At 48.3% G+C, this 22906-nt stretch overlaps 1 protein-coding gene across 2 annotated transcripts in view; it reads right to left on the bottom strand.

Moving 5' to 3' along the window:
* RFX4 (regulatory factor X4) overlaps window positions 1-22906 on the bottom strand; it is a 163985-nt gene that overhangs the window by 77295 nt on the left and 63784 nt on the right. For both annotated transcript variants that reach the window (XM_034644081.1, XM_034644080.1), the window contains 2 exons: window positions 16758-16881; window positions 456-517 (listed from right to left, as the gene is read on the bottom strand). In XM_034644081.1, coding sequence (XP_034499972.1) covers window positions 456-517; window positions 16758-16881 — 186 coding nt within the window. The remainder of the gene's footprint in view (window positions 1-455; window positions 518-16757; window positions 16882-22906) is intronic.

The raw sequence follows: 22906 nt of genomic DNA, 5'->3' as shown, positions 1-22906 counted from the left end.
CAGAAGTGATGGCTGCTGTGTACGGGGGGGGTCTTGCTGGACCTCTCCACCCCACCTCCCTCGCAGGGATTGGTCCAGGTTGCTTCTCTGGTTGACTGGATACTATTAGAGCAGAAAATGTGCTCAGCAAAACAATCCAAGGAACCTAGAGATTGTCCAAGAAGCCACCAGGTGCTCTTTTAAGTGATGCCCAAGACAATTGACAAGAACACCTAAAGGCAGGGTGGCATAAAGTCAGATTCCTTAAAGCAGCTGGGGGGCCCAATGGCCCGGGGCCTTCCCACAGCCTCTCTCTCAGGGGCCATGGGAGAGGGGGCCCTGCTGTCTATGTCTCCTCCGTGCCAGGCACAGACTTCCCACCAGGCCTGTGAACGGAGCTCAGGATAAAAGACCCGGAGTGCAGGCCTGATTCAGAGACGTGTGCTCTGTGAATGAGACGGCCTCCCGGTGCTTACTTTGACTGTCCTCGGGTCCCGAGTCTTCTGGTGGTTAACTGTGGAAACTGCTGCCTTATGATCTGTAAGTCAACACAAGAATCAGTTACCCATCGGGAAAAGTTGGGAGCACAGTCACTGCGTTTGACAAACAGCATCCAAAGAAAAGGGAAAACATATGCCCTTGACAGCAATAATTTATTGGGAGTCGGTTGGGACCCTGGAGAAGATATCAGTGTTGGGACCTGGCCGGGGGCGGGGAGAGGCAAGCAGGGGAGTGATTGTGAAGTTCTGGACTCTGAGGGAGTCTCACTTGGCTGCCCTGCACTTTGCCCTGCTGCTCACAATGTGGGGGGAGTACGAAGTGATGCAGAATGTGTCAGTCCCGCCACCTAAAGCCTTCCAATGGATCCCATTATACCTGGAATGAAGACCCACCCTTGGCCTCTGTCACCTGTCCTTGCTCTTACCTCCTGGTCTTCCTCTGCTGTGACTCACCCTTAATCACCAGACTCCAGCCACGCCGGCTTTTTAAATTATTTTCCCTATTCCTGAAACACACCAGGCTCGCTCCCCCTGGGGTCCTTTGTAAGGCAGTTCCCTCCACCCCGGGATGCAACCTCATCCACATCCCCACAGGACTGGCTCCTTTGCTTACAACATTTGGGGGTGCCTGCCCAGAGGTCTTCTCCGACCAGCCGGGGGGGAGCACCAGCAATCCTTCACCATCTCGTGGCCCTACTTTATGTCTTCTTCTCACTCCACACTCTGAAATTATCTTGTGCACTTGCTCCCTGCATGTCTATTTTCTGTCTCCCCCTACTTGAATGTAAGCTCCCTGCGAGCAGGGACCTGGCCCCAGGCTTGGCATCTGTGAGGAGAAGCCCAACCCCTGCCTGGGGGTATGCTTCACTCATCTCAGTGCTGCCTAGGATAGTCACAGGGATTTGTAAGAAACTTTGATGTTTGTGGAAAGGCAGGATGAGGCAGGGGTTCTGGGGAAAGGCTTTGGAGTTAGGCTACCTGGATTAGATAGATCTAAGCTTGGCCACTTGTTAGCTGGGGACCCTTAGGCGCGTTACCATTCAAATGACTCAATTTCCTCAGAGAACTCTTGTAAAATCTAGTAGTAAACATATGTGGATAATTTGCAACAATGCCTCGCACTTAGTAAGGGCTCAATACACATTACCTGTTATTACCACTGATTGTCCTGATAACTCATCCCCTTTTACTTCGAGGGACTTTTCTCATCTCACCCAACTCTTCCAGCCTCCCTCCTCTTCTCGTACAGCACCAAGCAGGCATGCATGGTCAGAGAGAGCCTGCCCGCAGGCTGCCCTTCGTGAGATGAGACCCAACTGCCGACTTCCCACTGGCGGGGCATGAACAGAGTGCCTTCTCAGACATGGGGCAGAGTCTCTCCTGACCTGTTCACATCCTCTTCCGTCCACACTGATACACTCTCATGGATGGATCTGCTCAGTCCTCAACAGACACTTACTGAGACCCTGCTAGTTAGCTGAACTTGGACGGGCTGTTTAATTTCTCTGCGCTTAGTTTCCTCCTCTGACATCAGGGGACTTGGAGGTTTACGTACTCCTCCCCAGATCTGAGGGATAGGTGATGGTGACCTCAACTAAGTCAGCATCGGTGGGATGGAACGAAGTGGACGAATCAGAGAGAAATTGAGAATCTGGAATGGGTGCCGTGAAGATGGACCATTTCTGTACATTAGCAAGCTGTCCCCAGTGTGAATAATGGGACAGGTTTTCCTCATCTGAAAATGGGTAAAACAAAACAAAAGAAAACAAAACAAAAACCATGCATTGCTCACAAAGATGGTTAGAAAATCTAATAAGAGAACATGACGATACTGCTTTAGGAAATAAAAAGGGCTTCTAAGATGTTATCTGATAGTGATGATACTGCAGGAAACAATGCAGTCATTCTCTGAAATCTTGGAGGGCATTACTTCTGTGGTAGACACAGCTTGGTTTCTTTCACCCTAACTCCTGGCAGCTGAGGATACGGTTCTCACTTTGTCTATGTCCCTCTCAAACTGCTGTGACCTGAGGAACACGCAGGATTCAGGGTGGGGTCTGAGCAGGGTCCGTGACAGGGCTTTTTAAGCACTCTGCCTGTGATGCGCACCACGGTTTTGGTGGCCTCACCACCTCTGGCCAAGGACGCCCTCAGAATTTCATCACAGAACTGGTCTCATCACAAAACTGCCAAGATACGAAGCAGCTGTTCGCAAAGCTGCAATACTGAACCGTTTTAGACATGTGGATAGAGATCGAAGGAAAATACAGAAAGCAAGAAGATGGAGGGGTTCTTCACTTGGTTAAACGGGCGTTACGATTTGGGTTCAGAATTTCCTATCCGTCCAATACAATAAAGTTCCAAGAGCCCCAGTCCCCACAAGATAAACACACACACTAGTTGCTTAGGAAAAGTAGAGATTTTTCTGCATTTGGGTCTGGGGAGATTTCCCCCATACAGCAGCAGGCACATCAGTAAGGCACCACCTTTAATGCTCTGATATCAGCAGACATTTGGAAAACGATAATACCAAGTGCTGTCCAAGGTGTGGCAAGACTGAAGCTCTCCCAGCTTGCTGGTGACCCTGTTCATGGGTACAAACCTTCCCCGAGCATTTTCACAATACATATTGAGAACCACAAAATATTCATAGCTTTTGGTCTATGAATTCCAAGGAACTAATCTGAAGTAAGAGAAAGCTATGTGCAGGGTTACTAAGAAGACAGAAAATGTGGAAACAGTATCTAAGTGTCCAATGGTAGGGAGCTGGCTAAATCAATGATCATACATGCACTCGGACTATGATGCAGGCATTAAAAATGATGGTGATGTGGGGCACCTGGATGATGCAGTCGGTTGCACATCCCAGTCCCACTCTTGGTTTTGTCTCAGGCCCTGATCTCAGGGTTGTAAGATCGAGCCCCAGGTCGGGCTCCAGGCTGAATGGGGAGTCTGCTTGAGACTGTCTCTCCCTCTCCCTCTGCCCTTCCCCCAACCTCCCCCGCTCAAGCAAATAAATCTTTTAAAAAAATGATAGTAACAAAAACTATGTCACAGCACAGAAAGTTTCTGTATGACATAATGTTAAATGAAACAGCATACCTCACACTACGTTGATGCTGTGCTTATAATTTATGTTTTTACAAATATAGGAATGGAAAGGGGACAAGGAAAAGTAAAAATGGGTATTTGTTAGGGTAGTAGGATTGTGACTAGAACAAAAAGTTTTTTGTATGACATTTGTGTACAAGGTCAACTTTTTCCATAAATAAAAAAAGGGTTTTCTTATTGGAAATATTCCTAGTTGACAAAAGAAGTTCAAGATGACCTTGAAAGAAGCACCAGAAATCTTCCAGAATGTTCTGGTGGCTCTTTCCCTTTTTCTTTTCTTTAAAAAAACCATTGCCTATTCCCTGCAAACTATATGTAGATAATTTAAAAAACAGCATTTTATTGTTACTGTTGTTGTTCCCAAGCTTTATTATACGTGATTTCAGAGAATGGGCAAAGTTCTGAATCTTTCTAAATACTTATCCAAACAGCATCCTATGTAATGTCCTGGCCCCAGGCTAAGGTACTAGGGCCACAGGCTCTGGTCTAGAGATGTTCCAGAAAGCCCCCAGGAAACAAGGACAGATTTCTGCTATTTGTTCTACCTGTAAGAGGCAATAAAACCTACAGTCAGTGTGCTTCACGTTCTCTGTGCTGTGACACTGAGAAACAGAAGAGCAGAAGATGAGGTCGGGAGGCCAGGATGGGGTGATGGAGCACAGTTCACGTGGGGCCGCGTGCACCTGTGTGAGCACTTCCGCTTTTACCCTTCATGAGACGGGGCAACTTCACAGGGAAAAACTTCCACGCAGGGAGGTGGGGAACAAGTCTGCCTTACCTCTCCAAAGGATGGCTCTGGCTGCTGGGTGGAGAAGTGACCACAGGGGCCAAGGGGTGAAAGCAGGGAGGCCATCAAAAGGCCACAGTGTAGTCCAGGCAGGAGGCATTACGGCTCAGCACGTTAATTCATCGATTGTATCCATGGAAGAGTAAGTGAAGTAAGTATCTCTTGTTGGCTGGCCACGGAAGTTGTTTCCAATGTTGTGTTAACAGAAATCATGCTAGAAGCAGTACCTTATGCACCATGATTTTTATTTTTATTGCTAGCATTTTGGGGGCCCCCCCTCATAATAGTTTCTTGGGTGTGGAGGTGCTTGATTAAAGGGGAGAAACACTTCGAGGTTCATAAAATATTTCATCAAGTTCCTTTCTGTGAAGTGTGGAAGGTGATTATCACTTTGAAAAAAATGTGCTAAACTCAAGAGCCAACAGAGACCTTCCATTTGAGCATCACGGCTCTTGTCTGTGAAACGGGGATAAAACGCTTGCTCGGCTGACCTCACAGGCTTACGGCAAGGCTCTAGCTCCACGGGCTCTCCTGGCAGCACAGGGGAACAGTGACCCGCTGACAGGCAGGGCGCCACATGCGGTAACACCCCCTGTGTCCACTACCCTCAACGTCTTCTAGCCCATTCTCTTCACTGACAGAGCTCCCCTAGGATGGGTTTTTGGAGGATCCCCATTCAGCTCGTTTTCTCAGGCTTTTGTGGTGTATCCTGGTCTCCCAACAATATATGTGTCGGAATATTCAGTTCTCTTTGTGAAAATACTTTTTATCCAGAAGTACTGGAAGGCCAAGTCCTCTCCTCCTCCTCCAAAAGGGAGGAAGGTAATTTCAGACAGAGAACTAAGAGGAAGGGTCGGCTGGGGGTGGGGGATGGGTGGGGCGCCGCTGCACCACATCACATTCTGCCCAAATGGAGGTCAAGACTTTTCCCACTCTGAGCAAAGAAAGGGCTGTAACAGACTGCACCCCCTCCTTCCAGCTCAACAAAAACCTGTGGGAAGGGGGTTTGCTGCTTTTTTTTTAAGTGTTTCTTATGGGGTGCAAATTACAAATTATTCTCCTCGCTTTTCACCAAATAATCAGCTGGTCCCAGAATCTGAAAGCCCAGCGCAATTTGGTTTGAGTCTCAAAATGCAGAGTCGGTTCAGCCCCACTAAGGCTGTTCAGCTTTTAATTTCTGGAGCAAGACTCAGCAAACAGTCAAACACTTCTGTGGAGCTGTGAAAGCTGAGTTTCGCTGTTTGATAAATGAGCAGACGGCAGGCAGCCCCTCTTTCTCTTTTTGTATGGATTCAATGAAGCCTGCCTAAAGAACACCACATGCTGTCCTAGCTACTGATCTAACATTCCGCAACATCCCAGCCTTCCAAATTCCCTTTAATTACTCGGGAATCCCACCCTTCTCCCTTTCAGCCGAGGCAGCCCGGCTGGGCAGGGCTGGGGGCTCCCTGGGGCTCGGGCGGGAAGCGGAGCAGCTCTGCAGAGCTCCTGTCCAGGGAGCTGCCGGGATTCTTCTCGGAGGTGGTGGCCAGGTTATCCGTCTGTCTCATCCACGCTTCTCCACAGCCGACAACACACTGCTCCAGGCTGAAGGAAATTCCGCACGTGGGCTATGCTGACCTCGTGGTGAGGGTGCGGTTTTTTAAGAAACGTGAGTTTCAGGCACACATTTCTGAAATGGCATATTCAAACCACGGCCCTCCTTTAAGACAGGGCAAAGGAAAGAGGAGCCACCCCACTGCACATCAGCAAGGACCAGGCACTAGATGAGGATGTTGCACACAACGCTGAATTTATCCTAAAAATGACCCTGGAGGAAAGCATGAAGATCCCCGTTTCACAGATGAGGTACTGGGATCTACGTCCATTCAAGGCTGCTCAGACCCACAGACTCCAGCCAGTGGGAGAAACGGGATCCCAGTTCCACTGTCCCTCCTGTCCCTCGCTTTGGCCGGCACCCACGGGAGCCAGCAAGGGGTCCACCAACTGAGTGTGAGACCCCTGACGTCCTCTCTAGATGCTGCCTCAAGGGACACCTTTAGAGCCACTCGGGAAAGCCACTGCCTCTCGTGATTCTTACAGACAGGCTTTGTTTGATATTGACCTCAAACCCGATGATCTTGATCCCGCTTGATCTCCAAACTCAGTCATCAGGGACGGCTTCGGTTGTTTCCAAAAATTCAATCCACCCTCAGTAGGCAAAGATTTGCCACCAACAAGAACCGATGCAAAAGAAGTTCCAAGGTAATGGGATAAGTGCACATCCTCCCACACTTTGAAGGAGACAAACTCACGTGTATAAAGGAGTCAAGTATGCTTAAAGCAGTTTAAAAATAAGAACCATTACGGTTCCTAGCCATGGGTCTTAGTCCAGAGGGTATTTGGGTGTGGGAAAAGAAGAGGGACAACTCAAATTGCAAGAAATGAGAAATTCGGTACAATGACAAGTTGTCGTTTTGTAACTGTGTATTGCAAAAGTCTTGTGCCTTCTCTTAAAACACACACACAATTTTGCAAACACAAGAAAGAAATGATTAGGGAACCCGATTGGTTAAAGGGATTAATATCATCACAACTTGAAATCTGAAAGTGAGATATGGACTCACTTTCCTTGTTGACAAGAGATCTTACCCCTTTAACGGAGAAGAAAAAAAGTTAAGTCTGGTGGTATCAATAAGGATTTTTAAACAGCCTACCTCAATGCTTGCATTTCGAAATGGGTGTTTGCCAGAGTGGTTACGCTATGCTGTGCAACTCTGGCCATTCAACAGTTTTTTGTAACACTGACTGGGCACCCGGCACCGGGGGAGGGGGGGAGAGGTGGTCAATAGGGGTAGGATACTGCAGGTTCCATAGGAAATTCCCCAAGAGCAATTTCAAACATTCACAAGAAATTTGTCTCTAGTGCAATGAGGCAGAAATGGAATTTCAAATCATGTGTGTGGATCAAGGCAGGATTCTGTGAAAACCCCCAGGGTCAGGAGGGTAACAGCTACTCTGTTGCCCCTTGAGAAGTCCCATGGAGGACAATTCCCAGATGTCCCAAATTCCCAGTGAGCCCAGTATCGTCCTGAGGCGATGTATCATGTGTGTGAGTGTGAGAAAAGACAGTCGTCACACACGGATTTAGTTAGAATGAGGTGAGTTACATAAGCTACAGGTTAAGTCAAAACTGGAATAACTCTGAAGGCGATAACAAGAGCAGGGGAGGGCGGCAATGGCAGCATGTGTGAGAGGCAGGAAATTTTTAGAACAATTGTTCTCAAGACTGTTCAGAAGGAAGAGTCGAAACATCGATGCTAGAGGTGATATATTAAAAACACGTGTTAAAGTCCTGAGATGTTGCCATGGTGAACCGAAATCGTAATTATCGCTCGCGTGCATCGAGTGTTGTATTTACCAGGCACTGAGCCGAGGAAGTCCCTCTGACAGTCATCCTGTCAACCACTCTCCACGTGGTTGCCGTCACTGTCCCATTTTGTGGATGGGGAACAGAGGCCCAGAGCGATTCAGAGATCGTCTGAGCTCATGCAGCGGGTAAATGGTGGAGATGGGATGCGAGCCCACACAATGTGACTTCTGAGCTCTTAGATGGCATGACACGAGGGACACCTGAAATAAACTCTGGGATCTGGGGTGAAATCAGACCTGACACAGACACTCCACAGCAGACACTTAAGGTGAAGGAGAACATCCACGAGAATTTAAAGTTGAAGGAAACTCTATTGATGTACTGAACTGTTTCCTTTGAAAACCGGAAAGAGACCATTCCTGAAGGATCCTAATGCCTCAAGAGCACCTCGATCTTCATCTGTGCCCCTGTAGGGGCGCACGCGGGTCCGGGCCAGGGCGGGCTGTCAGGGCTCTCGAGGAAAGCGGGCAGGCACGCAAAACCAGAGGCACATCTGCTTCCATGTCTGTTCCAAGCACATGCAGCTGCCCCAAAGCACGGGTCCCCAGAACACGCTTGGCGCTGTTTGGCGTTGCTCAGACATGGCCGGCCGTGAGGAAGGAGCCAAATACCCAAGGAAGAGCCACCCGCAGCCCAAATTGCCAATTACCTCAAGTCCTCATGGGGAAAAGGCAGGCTATAAATAAACTCAATTCACACATCTGTCGTGCCAGCTTCTCCTTCTCCAGCCTCCCTGCTGCTTCCTGGTGCCCCCGCCCCTCGGTGGCAGCCACTGCTCCCCACCACATGTGTGACCTGGGAAAACCACTCGGTCCCTCTCTTCATCTCCTCAGCTAGAAAAGAGGTGTGTGTGTGGGGGGGGGTGTCTCACCAACCAATCTCTAAGTCCCTTGAATAGACTAAACTCCTTTAAGTTGAGGTCTTAGTAACCCATACGTATTAATGAATTACCCTGCTCTGTTCTCGTTGCACTGTTACAGCCTCAAGGAACTGAGGATTCGAGGACATCAACAAGTCTTCAGGGGACCTGCAGTTTTGAGGCTAACTGGCCTCTCCACAGATTCAAATTACACTGCGCCGCAGCTGTCTAGTGCCTGTGCACGAATCTGCCTCTTGCTGACATGTCCAACGATGCTGATCATAAATCACGTGGCCCTGCCACAGCCTTAAGTGATCACATTGTACCACCCCTGGGCTCCTAATTTGAGAGCGTTCAGGACATGCTTTCAGGATCCTGGGCTCCATTTCTTAGTTGTGACACATGGAAGGATACATGGGGGCCAAGTGGGGAAAGAGGTCAAAAGGTCCAATCTTCCAGTTGGGAGATGAGTAAGTCCCGGCAACGCCGTGTTTAGCATGGTGACTCTATTCCATACTTGCTCTACATTTGAAAGCTGCTAAGAGAGTGGATCTTAAAAGTTCTCATCACCAAAAAAAAAGTTCTCATCACAATGAAAAAAATCATTAACCATGGGTAGTGATAGGTGTTAACTAAGCTTATTCGGTGATCATTTCACGATTTACATATACACCAATTCGTTATGTTGTACACCTTAAACTAATACGTTGTATGTCGATTATATCTCAATTTTTTTAAAAAAAGGAATACAATGGATTTTTAAAGTGCCCTTATGTGGATGAAATGTGCACTGTTTACCCCCTTTTCCTTATTAATCAAACTCTAATTTTTTTATTCCAGGAGGCAGTGGTCTACATTCTCCTTTTTCCCTGACAACCAAGGGCAGCAGGTGAGATGCAGGGGACATCACTGGGCAGGGCTCTGGAAAAGCTCCTGAAGACAGCTGCTTTGGCTGGAGTTTTGACCTTTCTCTTCTTACCCGCTTTTCCCCACTTGTTGCCTGGAATATAGCCTTTGTTGTCCAGCAGCCACTTCGCACCACGAGGTGCTGCAAAGTTGGAAGCCATCTGCCACACAAATGGCTGAGCACAGAAAGAGAAGGAACCCAGGTCCCTGACGTGCTTCTACAGCTGTCATGCCAGCACTGGGTTATCATCTTTTATACTTACTCTGTGTGAAGAAAGGCAAAATCACTCATTTATTTATGTCACTGGGGATGGAGAGGGGCATTTTTTTTTACCCACAGTCCCAATACAATTCCTAACCGATCTACCTTCTGATTTCCACCCACGATTTACTTCACGGAGAAGGTTCCAGTGGCCCTGGAGTCAGCCGTGTCATCTCTCAAAAGGAACAAAACCAGCATCTAGCTCACAGGGCCGTGTGAGGAGAACACGAGATGCCGCCATTACGGTTCCTAGCTGCAACGTCTTTCCCGCTCATGTGGTAGAGATCCTCGTATGTTTGTAGACTAACTTCCCCACGTGACGGATGGAGGGACTGAGATGTAGAGAGTCAGGGCGATAGGCCTCAAGTTCAGGACTCCACACCTGGCATTGTTGGAAACGCCTGGCCTACAGCACACGGTGGAACCTCAACAAAGGTCTGTTGAAGGAGACGTGTTTTTGCCTTTCAACGGCTCAGCAACGCCTGTTACAGATGCTTGCAAAGCAATCCGTTTGTATGTCAGAGACGTGCTCTGCCTCAGAGATCTGAGGCCCGTTTTTGTTTCCAAAAAAGCTTAGCTTCTTGCTAAGCACCGAGATGCTCCATCTTTGTGCAGGTAGAGTTTTTGCTAAGAGTTTCCAAAAGACCAGTGGAGCCTCAGGAGAAAGAAGTATTTGGTGACAGTGAAACGCCCTCTTCAGCTTCCGTGGATCTCACAGGGAAGCGGTGGGAAGAGGTTGACCCTGGGTATCCGGGGCTGCTCCCAGATTGACCTCGCTCTCGGGCTGCTGGCCATCCCCCACCCCCGAGAAGGCAGCAGTCTCCCCTCTGTGTCCCTCCGCTCATGGGTATTCCAGCTCAGGGGCACGTCTGCCATCGTGTTCTGTGGTTTCCCGTGGGTATGTGTCCCTTCTGCAGCCCGCTCCCTTTCAGGACAGACCGTCTTCCTCACTCCACTCCCCACCTGCCCACACAGGGCTGGGGCCACAACAGGATGAGATCAATGACTATCTAATAACTGGGTGAACGCAAGGGCTGAGGGGGGAGCAGTATGGGGAATCCTGGTGGCAGAGTTCACAATGCCTGGAGCCCCTGGGTGGGAAAGATTTGAGGGGACCTTTCTTAACTGCGATGACTAGCACACTTGCCCCTGACAGATGGAGAGGCTGAGACTTCACTCCCAAGTTCCATTATCTGAGAGATTGCCAGCTGGCTGCTAATGACTACACCAAAGTCCAGAGGCCCACTGCTTCGTTCTCCACACAGACCCACCTCCCGCCTCCACACACACACCCTACCCCCAAAATAAATGCTCTGAAAATGAGATAACCAGAATTCCTGGTTCACGTCCACTTACTGACTATGTGGCCTTACCTCTCTGGGGCTCAGTTTACACATCTCTATAGTGGGGGTAATAACAGTTCCTACCTCATGAGTGGTTTGGAGGAGGCTGATATATGTAAAATGCCTACAAGAGTGCCAGATCATAGAAAATCCTATGTGTTTGCGATTTTTATTAATTTTATAAAAAGTCTGTGGATGCTGCATTCATAGACATAGCTAAATACTTGTAACATCTGTTAAAAAAGAGTTATCTACCTTTTTAAAGATTTATTTATTTGAGAGAGAGAGAGTGCGCACAAGTAGGGGGAGGGGCAGAGGGAGAGAATCTTCGAGCACACTCCCCACTGAGCATGGAGCCTGACGTGGGGCCCTGTCTCATGACTCATGAGATCATGACCTGAGCCAAAACCAAGAGTTGGATGCTTATCCAACTGAGCCACCCAGATGCCCAAGGATTATCTATTAATAAGCTTGGGCAATTTAGCTCGATATGATGTCATGTGTAGGCCAGCTGATCCCTATGATCTTGTGTGTGTTTCAATTTACAGTTTCATTATAAAATTTATTTTACTGCTTTTGCTGGAAAACTAGGGTTGCCATTTTGGAAGTATTTTTCCTCAAACGGACAAGCCTGCAGACACCAGCAGTAGGAGGAAAAGTTCAGGGAAAAGTGGAAGGTCGGACCATGTTCTCCCCTTCCCTCATGCAGGTCTCCAGGACACATGTGGTCAAGGCTGAGCTGGGGGTCAGGGAGATCCTTTCAAGCGGATTGGAGGCTGCAGGTTTTGATTGGAGTACTAGACTGGACTTTAACGTCTGAAAGAGTCTAAATTATTGAAGAGAGGCTTGTTCTTGTAATCAATAACCAAAAAGCTATGAAACCTGCCATGAAACCATGGGTCAGGGAAGGAGGTTGGCCATAACATGGTAGAACAAAGCAAAGTTTCTTTCTGTTTGTACACTGCTGAGTCCAGTCTGTTCCACACACTAGCTACCTTTGTGGGAACTCCTTTGGGCAACTCTGAGAATCAGGGAGTAATACTAGGTATGCAGTGGAAGGGAAGGTCAGCTGGAGAGCCCATCCCTTTAGCCAGTGTGGATGGAGCTCCATGGGGCTCCCCCAAACCCATGACTGGACTCTTCCCCCAGCAGATGGATGGCGAGCCCAGCAGAGGTCACTAGCAAGAGGAGCCCTCACAGAGCACCAGCTGGTCAAAATGACTCCCGCTGACTTTCTTCCTCCCACCCTTCTCCAGCGTCCCTCTGCCCCAGCCCTGAAAAAGTCAGAGGACAGGGGGAGAGCCCACCGTGGCCCTCTTCCACAGAGCAAATCCTGAGCCTCAGGAAGGGAGAGGCTCCGATTTCGTGTCAGACGAAAGTGTTTGTTTTGTTTGTTTTTTGTCTCTCTTAAAGATGTTATCTACCCATTTGACACAGAGAGAGAAAGAGAGAAAGAGAGCACACACAAACAGGGGGAGCAGCAGGCAGAGGGAGAAGCAGGCTCCCAACTGAGCAAGGAGCCCGATGCAGGGCTCGATCCCAGGACACTGAGATCATGACCTGAGCTGGAGGCAGACACTTAGCCAACTGAGCCACCCAGAAGCCCACAGATGGACGTTTTAAACCAGACTGAATGGGACTTTTTCGTGGCTGAGAATGATTAATTATCCAACCAAGACCGAAATGATGGCTGAACACCGTCGGAGGCTGTGGGGCTTCGCTGTGATGTCATCAGAGGACAGAGCTGGGAGGCTAAACAGAGGACCCTGAAGGTGGCCCTTCAAAGTTCAGGAAAAGACGATCAGTTTCCACGCTACCTGAGCAAGCTCCTCCCTGCTCTGCAAACGGGCTACCGGAAAATGGATACAATGCCTGTTTCATACGGGCCTCATACAGGTCAAATTCACACATGTCAAATGATTCTGGTGTCCTTGGCAAATAGCCATAACATAAGTCATTCAATCTTCAATAAATATCTGAGGCTTTGTTATGTGCCAGGTGCTATTCTGAGAGCTGGGGACGCATAGTGAACAAATCCTCATGGAGCTCCCATTGTAGAGAAGGAGGCAAATAAAACACAAGCAACTAACATAGACATCCATACATTCATATATATTCATATATATACATGATAGTTCTATATAATATATATTAGCTGTAACACATAGTGGTAGAATAATAGGCAATGACATATAGATAACTATCCATATAACATGTAATGTATTAGTTATATCGTATAGATAACAGTTGGGACAGTGATAAGTGCTATAAAGAAAAATAAAGCATGGTAGGAAACAGAGGAGACAGGATGGAGTGAGGCCAGTTTTAGATAATGGTGCCTTCTTCCACCGGTAGAACACTTTATAATTTTAAAAATGTTCTCCTAAGCACTGTCTCATTTTATCCCTAGAGTAATTTGGGGAGGGATTATTCCCGTCTAGAGGTGAGGAAATGGGAGCTCAGAAGAGTTCAGGGACTCCGAGCTGGGTGACCTTTCATTACCCTGGCCAGCAGAAAAGCAGGCGCAAGACCAGTTCGGCTCGAAGCTTCAGCATTGTCTGCGATCCCTAAATTAATTCTGGGACCCAAAGTCAAGACGGTATTACTGGAAGCCAGTGCTCATGGAGCTTGGCCGCAGTGCTGGAAAGAGGATCTCTTTCAGACCTTACTTGCAGCAAAACAATTGCTGCCCTCCCCTCCCTCTATCAAGGACAGTATCCCAGCCAGGCGACATGGGAGGAGAGCCTTGCGGCCTGATGCCCATTTCACCCCAGCCCACTTGCAAGCTGGGGAGGTGGGGTAGGGGGAGGAAGCTGACACCAGTGCTGTTTTTCTCTAAACATGAAGCCAAAGTATTGAACCTTGCCTGCTCAGAGTTAAAAGTTCATAGATGAATCGAAAGTTTGGATGGATCTGCTCAAAGGAAGGCTGCCCACGATTACACCCCAGGCTTCACAGAACAACCGGTCCCTTTCTCTCAGGGGGGGATGGCAGCTGCAGCTGGGAGCCCTCAGGAAGGACAAGCGTGGCTGGGATTTCAGTTCAACGAGCTCAGTGAGGAAACCCTCAGCAGGCTCCTTCTGTCCTCTGTGGCTGGAAGGCCAGCCCCCGTTCCCAGTGCATTTGAAATCGATGGCAAGGTACCTGCAAAGAGCTCTTGCATTTGTGCTTTTAATACCATCGGAATATGTCCTTGCTTTTGGACCGAAGATAAGATGGGGTTTGGATGTCTTTTTCTAGTGACTATTTTGGAAGCAGCTGACATTGTAATTCTTAGAGAGAAAAAGTTATTATTTGGAAAAAGATTTTGAAAAGCCATTTGGTGTAAATAAGACCCGTGGGCATAGATGTCAGCAGGAACAAGGATCAGAGAACAGAGGCCATTTGGTGGAGGTTGCCCCAAGGAGGAAGAGGGGGTGGTGAGCTGTGGGAGGTGGTGGAGGGGGAGAGAGGAGGCCGCTGAGCAGAGAGGGCTGAGACCAGCTGTGGGGAACAGGCAGGGGGGAGGCCCCGGGAGCCTCCAGTGTGGTGGGGAGGCTTGAGATGGGGATATCCATTCCATTGGACACTGTTTGGGATGTAACTCTCTCCTGCAAACTTCAGTCTACTGGGATCACAGATGCTTTCTGCGGGCTGTCTGGTGCAAAGCAAGGAGGACCCCGAGTTTCACTGCTGGCTCACAATGGTTCAGAACAGCTTCTGTCCAATAATACTTCCGCGATGATGAAAACGTTGTATCTGTACTGTCCTATATTATAGCTTCTAGTTACATGGGGCCAGGGAGCATCTGAAATATGGCTAATGTGACTGAAGAACAGAATTTTTTCTTCTGTTAAACACCATATGTGGCTAGCCGCTACTGTCCTGAACAGCACAGGTGGAGAGAGGTTTGTATGCAGAAGAAAGAGTCCCAGGTCAGGGGGACTCAGAGGAGTTAAGTGATGAGTTCAGGACAGTTAGCATCCTTGACCCTCCACTGGGGGCCCTGTGAAAGAGTGTGGATGCGAGTGAATGTCCACGGACCCCAGACATGTGACAAAGCTCCAGTCTCCCCTGCATTCCCAGTGTGCTCTTCCTTCTGAGAACTACCCGCTGAGGGGCTCACCAACACCCTCCCTTCACTGTGAGGCTCTCCACAAGCGGGACCCACATTGGATTCCCTTCTGGGTCTCTGCAGAACGCAGTGCCTGCCATGCAGCCCATCTTGGCCAACACCAACGGACTGGAAAAATGAATGAAACGGCAAAGCCGGTTTCCCCACTGACTTTTTAAAACAATTATTTGCACGTATAAGAAATAGCATGAATGCATCACAAAAACATCTGTCCTCCCCTAAGTCACAATGGAGCGTCCTCGCATTTATTGAGTGGAGCCAATTCTCAGCCATGTGGCTTTGAACTTTCCTGGGGGGCTGGCTCAGGCCTGACACTGCTCTCTTTCCTCTTTTTCCCGCTGATGATTGATCTGTTGGGTTGGGGATCTGAAAAGGGAATTCGTGAAACGTATACACTGACCTCTTTCTGCCACTTCAGTCCTTGTTATGCCCGCACTCAGAAAACTGGCAAGGAATTTGGTGCAAAACACACCTGCTTTTGTGTGAGGAGACGCAGCAAAATTTATACGTGGGGAAAAGAAGCTAATAAAAGGAAGAAGAGTTTGGATGTACTGACTCAAATTAAATTGGGTATTTTAGAGGTATAAAAATCTATCTATCTACATATCTATCTATCTATCTATCTATCATCTATCTATCTATCTATCTATCTGTATTTTAAGATTTATTTGGGGAGTGGCACAGGGAGAGGGAGACAGAGAATCTTGAGCAGACTCTGCACTGAGTGTGGAGCCCAGTTCAGGGCTCGATCTCACAACCCTGAGCTCATGACCTGAGCCAAAATCAAGAGTTGGATGCTTAACTAACTGAGCCACCCTGGCACCCCCAAATCTATATTTTTATCTATCAAAGAGACAAATGATCGGTCTTAGAAGAGTGCCCCAACAGCGTTCCTTGGCCTGTTAAATATGAATGATGAGAGACAACAAGTTTTTGTGGACATAGCCCAAAGTGTGGAATATATTTTTATCATGAGATGGACAGACAGCAGCCAGGCCTGCAGTATTATCACAAATACAGTACCACGCCCCACAGAGGATTTTCAGACCTCCAAGCTAATGATTTAAGGCCATTTTCCAGTTTCTCCAAGGCTTTCACACTACAAAGCCAAGCAGTCTGCCCGCCCCAGACTCCCTGACACACACGTAACACACGTGGGAGTTTCGTATTTGCCTCTTAGAGGAAAGAAGCCACTTTCTGCAAATTAAGGATTGAGGAAACTCACGTTAGGTGTTTGCTTTTTACTTTATGACCTGTCTGTATCGTTTGGAATTTTTAATACTTTGGTATTACTTCGTTTTGGGATTCGGCTTGGTATTATTTTGTTAATAAGTGTTTGCACTTCTTACAGTAAAGTTACCAAAGTGCTTACTTTGGTAACTTAAAAACAAAAGCAATGAAGACGTTAAAGATGATTAGGAACCATGCGTAAGTGTCTTAGAAGAGGGGAGGAAAAGGAATAAGCCTGGGGAGGCCGGACTCACCTTTCCGAAGCTGGCCGCGTTGACGGGCTGGGTGTCGTTCTTCTCGCAGAAGTCCAGGTAATGCATATAGAGGGCGCTGCGCGGGATGCAGACCCCCTCGGCAATTTCGTAGTTTTCCTCCAGCCTGAGGAATACATGCCCAATGAGTGAGCCTCAAGCAAGAAGGGCACGTGCCTTCTAGTCCTCCTCCAGAGACTTGGAGAGAACTCTTCCTCCAGATGGGGAAACCAAGGCCCAGGAGGTCAAAGCAACCTGCCTGAGGTCAGGCATGGAGTTGGTGGGGTAGCAGGACCGGACTCGTGGTCCTTGTGGGTATGACCTTGGGGCACTTGCGGCTCAAATTCCCAGCCCCTCTCCTCCGTGCTGTCATTGGTCTGGGCACACTCTGGGTGGATCAGTTTCCCCCAAACTCAAAAAAAAAAAAAAATGATACAAGAGCCTGTAGGCGCCCCATTCAGCCTCGCTTCGACCCGCACACTCGCTTGTGCAGCCATTTCTGGCAGGTGTCACGGTGTCGGAGCGTTTTTGCTCACAAGAGCAGCGCCATGGGATGGCCTGGGGAAACACAGGCCCACGGGGAAGCCGGACAGCTGGACAGCCAGGACCCCACCAACTCAAGGAAGGTTTTATGACTGCAGCGGGGGCCGAACCCGTTGGTCTCTTCAGGATCACCTCTCCTGTGCTGGAATTATGATTCCATGCTTATCGCCTTCTCAATTGAGTACAGGTTAGGGGCCCAGGGTGGGGGCTTTGCATGGGGGTTCAGACTCCAGCGTTGTCACCTGCTGGTGTAATGACCTTGAACAGTGATTTAACCTTAGACCTCAGTTTCCTTTTGGAGGTGCTGGCTGTGATCGCCTTCTAAGCTGTCGTGACGATCAGATGTCACAGGCGACCTGTGCCAGCACGTGAGAAACGTGATAAGCACTTGGATGTTGGACCTCATCATCCCACACTCCTCCTCTCCATAAAATTTTTTTGGGTACCTAGATGTCCAGAATCTGTGCTAGATCTCGGGCACATAAAAGTAAACAAGATATAGTTTATCATTTCCCCCCTCTTTAACCCAAACACCAGAGTGTAGGCATCAGAAAGAATCCTGCCCCCTCTGTCATAGACACGTTGGAAAATCTAACACTCCTTCCAACAGAACTGCTGGGACGCATGACAATCTGGGGACTTCTCTTTGGGCCTGTTGCTTTTAGAGCCCGGGGCACACGCTGCTCAGATAACTCAGCAACAGAAAATATTCCTGTTTTGATCACAAATTGGATTTTAGGAAACAACCCAAAGTTACTTGGAACCAACTTTGAGGGATAAAGTGGCTGGAATAACCCTTTCATCCCAAACGTTTTTTGGGGGGAAGGGGCAAAATAAGGCATGATTCTAAAGCAGTAGAATAAACATCCTCCAGTGGCTTCTAACTTCTCTGGGGGCACTTGCCAAAGACATGGTCCAGCACTGTCCTAACTGTGAAGTGGAACGAGGACATGGCCTCCCGAGGTGCCTGCTTGAAAGGGCAGCGCTCGTTTGGCTCATTCCGACATGCGGTTGAAAGAAAATCAATTCAATCATTTCATATCCAGACCCTACTGATGATTTCAACCCCAGGCATGCTCAGATGAATGAAGAAGCCTGGTGCTGAAGGGTCTCACCATCTCACCCACTCCCCCTCTTCTGGGAAGGGGAACGCTGAGTAACTCCTGACCATTTTTAGAAGCGTTCCAGGAAACAGTTTATGCAATCCTTTCTGTGTGACCTAATTCCTTGGGACTGGCACGGTGTCTGAGTCACTCCTGTGTCCCTGGAGCCCAGCACAGTCCTTGGCACATAGCAGGTGCTCCATAAGTGCTTGATCGCTAGATCGTTGCAGTCATGGATCCATTCAACAAATACGTATTGATCTCCTACTACCTGCGAAGTGCTGGGGATGCCAGGGTGAGCAAGACACTCCTTATTTGCATACAGGGAGCAGATTACTGATGGGCAGATGGATAAAAACACAGGTAAGCTTTAATTCAACAAATATTTATTGAGTTCCAGGCAGTGTTTAAGACATTAAGGAAATAGCAATGGACACAACAAAGGCCCTGTCCTGAAAGGGCTTACCTTCTAGTACACGTGTCCCTCACAACGTAAATCAGAACTCTAAATGTGGTTCCCTGTGGGAAAATGCTGTCACACAGAGATTAGATTTTTTAGGACTGTCCTAAGCTTCAGGTCTGCTGTGAATGGGAATCAGCCTTCTAGCTTAGCATGGACCTCTGCATGCCATTCACCACATTGTTCCTCTATAAAAGTGAGATCAGAGGTCCAAATAACCAGCTTATGCACAAACTTGTGTGGGCCATCTGAATACAACAGCTTTCACAAACCGGGGTCTCACAGACATGCTTTGTTTGACCTGAAAACAGTGTTGGCCCAACTTTTAAAATCCAGGACACCTCACATGCGAATCTAACTTCTTTTGAAAAGGCTGAGATCTGGCAACGCTGAGCCCATATTCCCGTATGACAATAATTGGCCAGAGGTATGTGTGCCCTCAAGTTGGCCAGAGGTCCCACTCCTCCCTCCTTTTCTGACACCTAATCTATTTCCTGTTCCTTGTCTGGCTCCTGCAGGCCCTTGCGTTGACATAAGACACAACCTAGGCCCTAGTTCACTCTGTGGTCTGTCTGGGGAGAATGACGCACGGAAATAGGAAGAGTTAAGTACAACAGGCACAGTCGACGGTGGGAGATTCCCGTGTAGACGGAGGAGACGATTAAGGCTCGTGGATGAACTGGGATTTGAACTCTGTGACAACGACAACGGTTAGCATCTGCTGCCAGGCCCTGGGTATCTGGGATCTCTTTCCATCGTCACCATAACCATATAAAGTAGGTATCACACCCATGTTTTAGATGACAAGACTGAGGCTCAGGGAGAAGAACTCATGTGTCCATGGTCATGCAGCCAGTAAATGGGAGAGTCTTACTCTAAACCACCGCAGTGTCCTTGCTCTGGTGGGTGGCGGGGGTTCTGGGTGAGGAGATCAGTGAGGATGAGAGACTCACAGACGTATGCTTTGGTTGATGGAGACAATGGTGTGAGCAGAGAAAGGGCTTGCGGAAGAGCCTCTAAAAACACACCACCACGGGGGGAGGAGGAATGCAGAATCTTTTAGTGCCCTCAAGAGAATACAGCCTGGCATAGGAGTGTGGCAACGCTTGGAGTTCAAGAGTTACTACAAAAGTATTATTTTCAGGGGGTGATGGAGCAGAACTCAGAGAACCGAAAAAATACAGACTCAGAGGCAGAAAGAGCAGAGTGTTTCTGGGATGCTGCAGAAGTCTTCACTGTGTCCCCACTAACAACAGTCACTAATAGTAATTTAAAGCTTAATATGTTCTATTAGGCAGCAATGGACTGACTGTAAGAGAATGTAGCAATCAAAACAAAAAACACCCAAGTTTCATAGGTTTCATCTCAGACTACTGAGAGTCCTATTAAGCAATTTCCTTTCCAAGCTTTGATTTCAATTCTCTGGACTATGGCGGAACATTTTCCAATCCAACACATACACACACACACACACACACACACACACACACACACAACTTGGGTGGCTGCAACTTTGTGCAGGACAAGCTGTGGGGAGGGGAAAAGTATCCTTTTTTTGCTTATTCTTGCTAATGATTTCCTAAAATTAATTTTGGCCAGAAAAAAATCCATGGGTACATCCAACATGCGTGCATTTCAAGCCACTCAGAATTCATCTTAAGAAAGGCATGTGATCCTTTAAAAGGACGGGGGGGCAGTTACATTTTCTTAAGCATGGTTGCGGCCTGATCAGATTCACTCTTTGGAAAGGTCGTTGCGGCACGTGTATGGTAGGAGGCCAAGGCTGCCTAGTGAGGCCTGGCACATGGTGGCCGACTACGTAGTATCCGTTGAATGAATGAATGAACAAATGAGACCAGTTAGGAGCTACGGCAAGAGTCCAGGCAAGAAGTGATGGGGCATGAATTGCAGGAGTGGCCGTGGGGACAGAGACAACATCTACGGTGTGGTTCTCCTGTTGCCAGATGTGAGGCTGATGGGAGCCACCAAGGCAAGGTCTCAGGTGCCTGACTGGACTGAGTACATGGCTGGGGGCCCCATTCCTCGTGACTAAGAACCTCAAGGGAGTTATGGGGGTGGGGATAATGTGGTATTAAAGAGCACAGGCTCCCAGGCAAATTCCTGGCTCCCCTTCCCGTTAGCCACCTCACTTAAGCTCCTTGTGCCTCAGTTTCTACTTGATGTTCCTGTGGCTTGTTTGCTCATTAAGTATGGCCAAGGGATCAGCATTAAAATAGTAGACCAAGGTTAAAATACATCCCATTAAATGAACCCATAGCAGCAAGAAACCATTTGAATCCACATGGGTGTAAGTCAGCGTTCACACAGGCTGAGTTAATTAAGTGGTTACCTGCCAAAGGCCAGAGCCTTCTAAATAACCACGTTTTGTTCCTCTTACCATAGCTTCTTCGCCTCAAGGTGTCTGGGTGGCCTATGCCTATGAAGCATCTTAATAAGCTCAATGAATGAATAGATGGAAGTGGCATTCAGGGCAACTTTGATGCTTGATGAGTTTCCACAGAAAGAGCGTCATGATACCTTTCCCCAAACCTCCTTACAAAATCCAGAGGGTCCGTGCGTGTACTGAAGTTGCTAATTGGAATGTCCGCTTCGCTGACCAAGGCATGGCAGAAAGAAAGGCAGTTAATTATTTCTCTTCATATCTGATGAAATTTCCCCTTTTCCTCCTCACTTGTAGAGGACATCATTAGTCTGACATGGTGAACAATACTCCATTATACCTGGATGTTTTTAATGATCACCAAAAAATTCCCCACTTCTTCCATTTTCTGATCTTCTATTTAATAACTTGATCATATTTGAATCGAGCCCATCCTATTATGCGGAGATAATGAACTCCGTCTAGTAGCCAACAGGAGTCATTATCTGCGGTATACAGTTTGAAAAAGACCTCACGAGGGTTCAGCCGGCGGCATCCTGGGGTGCGGGAGGAAGCTTGGTATCAGCACCTTATAATGAAGAGCAAACGTTCCAGCACGAGCATAATTGTCCCTGCTGTTCTCCTTTTCAGCCTGTTCTCTTCTATGTACATATGAGCTTTCGGTTCGGAGTGTCCACTGCCCACGTCCTTGCAGACACATCTATAGGAGAAACTTTCTCTTCTGTTTTGCCAGAAGACGAGACAGTAGGATTTTTTAAAACTTTGCTGAACATAGTAACTTATTACTGACATTGTCAGAGCCATCTGAGACTGAAAAGTCTATGAAAACAGATTTGCTGAGTGATCAGAGGCCAGATGGTAATCTAAACCCACCCGTGGCTCCCCTCCGCCTCTGTGGAGAAGTCCTAATTCCCTCCCTTGGCATCTCAGGCCCCCACGTCAGACCCCTGACTACTTCTCCAGGCTTCTCTCGACCCGCTCGTCTGCACATACACTTCTCTCCAGCCAACAGGACCACTGATCTTGCCACATGCCCCCCACCACGTTCCGTGGTATTCCTACCATGGGAGGTGACCTTCTCTGCTGTGCCTCGCCCTCCAAGGCTCAGCTCAGATTTCCCTCCCCTGACACTGTGTTTAATTCCCACCCAGACCCGTCTGAGGATGGCCTCTTCATCAGTTCTTCCTCCTTGCCAGACCCATGTATTCATTCACTCGATAACATGCAGAGAGGGCTGTGATGGGCACCTCCCCGGTACCAAGTAACGTGTGTAGAGGAGAACGTCTTGACAGGGGGCACAGCCTCTGCCCCTAAAGCTCTCACCACTTGCCGGGGATTTCCACAGCTCTTTGCATCCTTTTGTGGCTCCGACAGCCTTCGCGGAGAACCAGCACTGGGTTCAGAGACAGTGCTCGCTGGGTTTAAATCCTGCCTCTGCTGCTTGAAGCGCTACGGTCTCAGGGGTGCTGCCTGAACTCCCAGCGTCTTGCCTCCTTCTTGGTGAAATGACGCACGCAATACACAGTACCATCTCCCAAGGCCACAGAGGGACTAAACAAGCATCACGTACCACCTGCAGCCCGCTGCTGGCTGAGGGGGACCCGGGTGAGCACACCTGTTAGTATTATTCTAGGTTATGGTGGAA

The sequence above is a fragment of the Ailuropoda melanoleuca genome, chromosome 15, assembly GCF_002007445.2.
Source record: "Ailuropoda melanoleuca isolate Jingjing chromosome 15, ASM200744v2, whole genome shotgun sequence".
NCBI lineage: Eukaryota > Metazoa > Chordata > Mammalia > Carnivora > Ursidae > Ailuropoda > Ailuropoda melanoleuca.
Note: the sequence above shows the minus strand (reverse complement) of the source record. Positions and strands in the feature narration are given on the sequence as shown.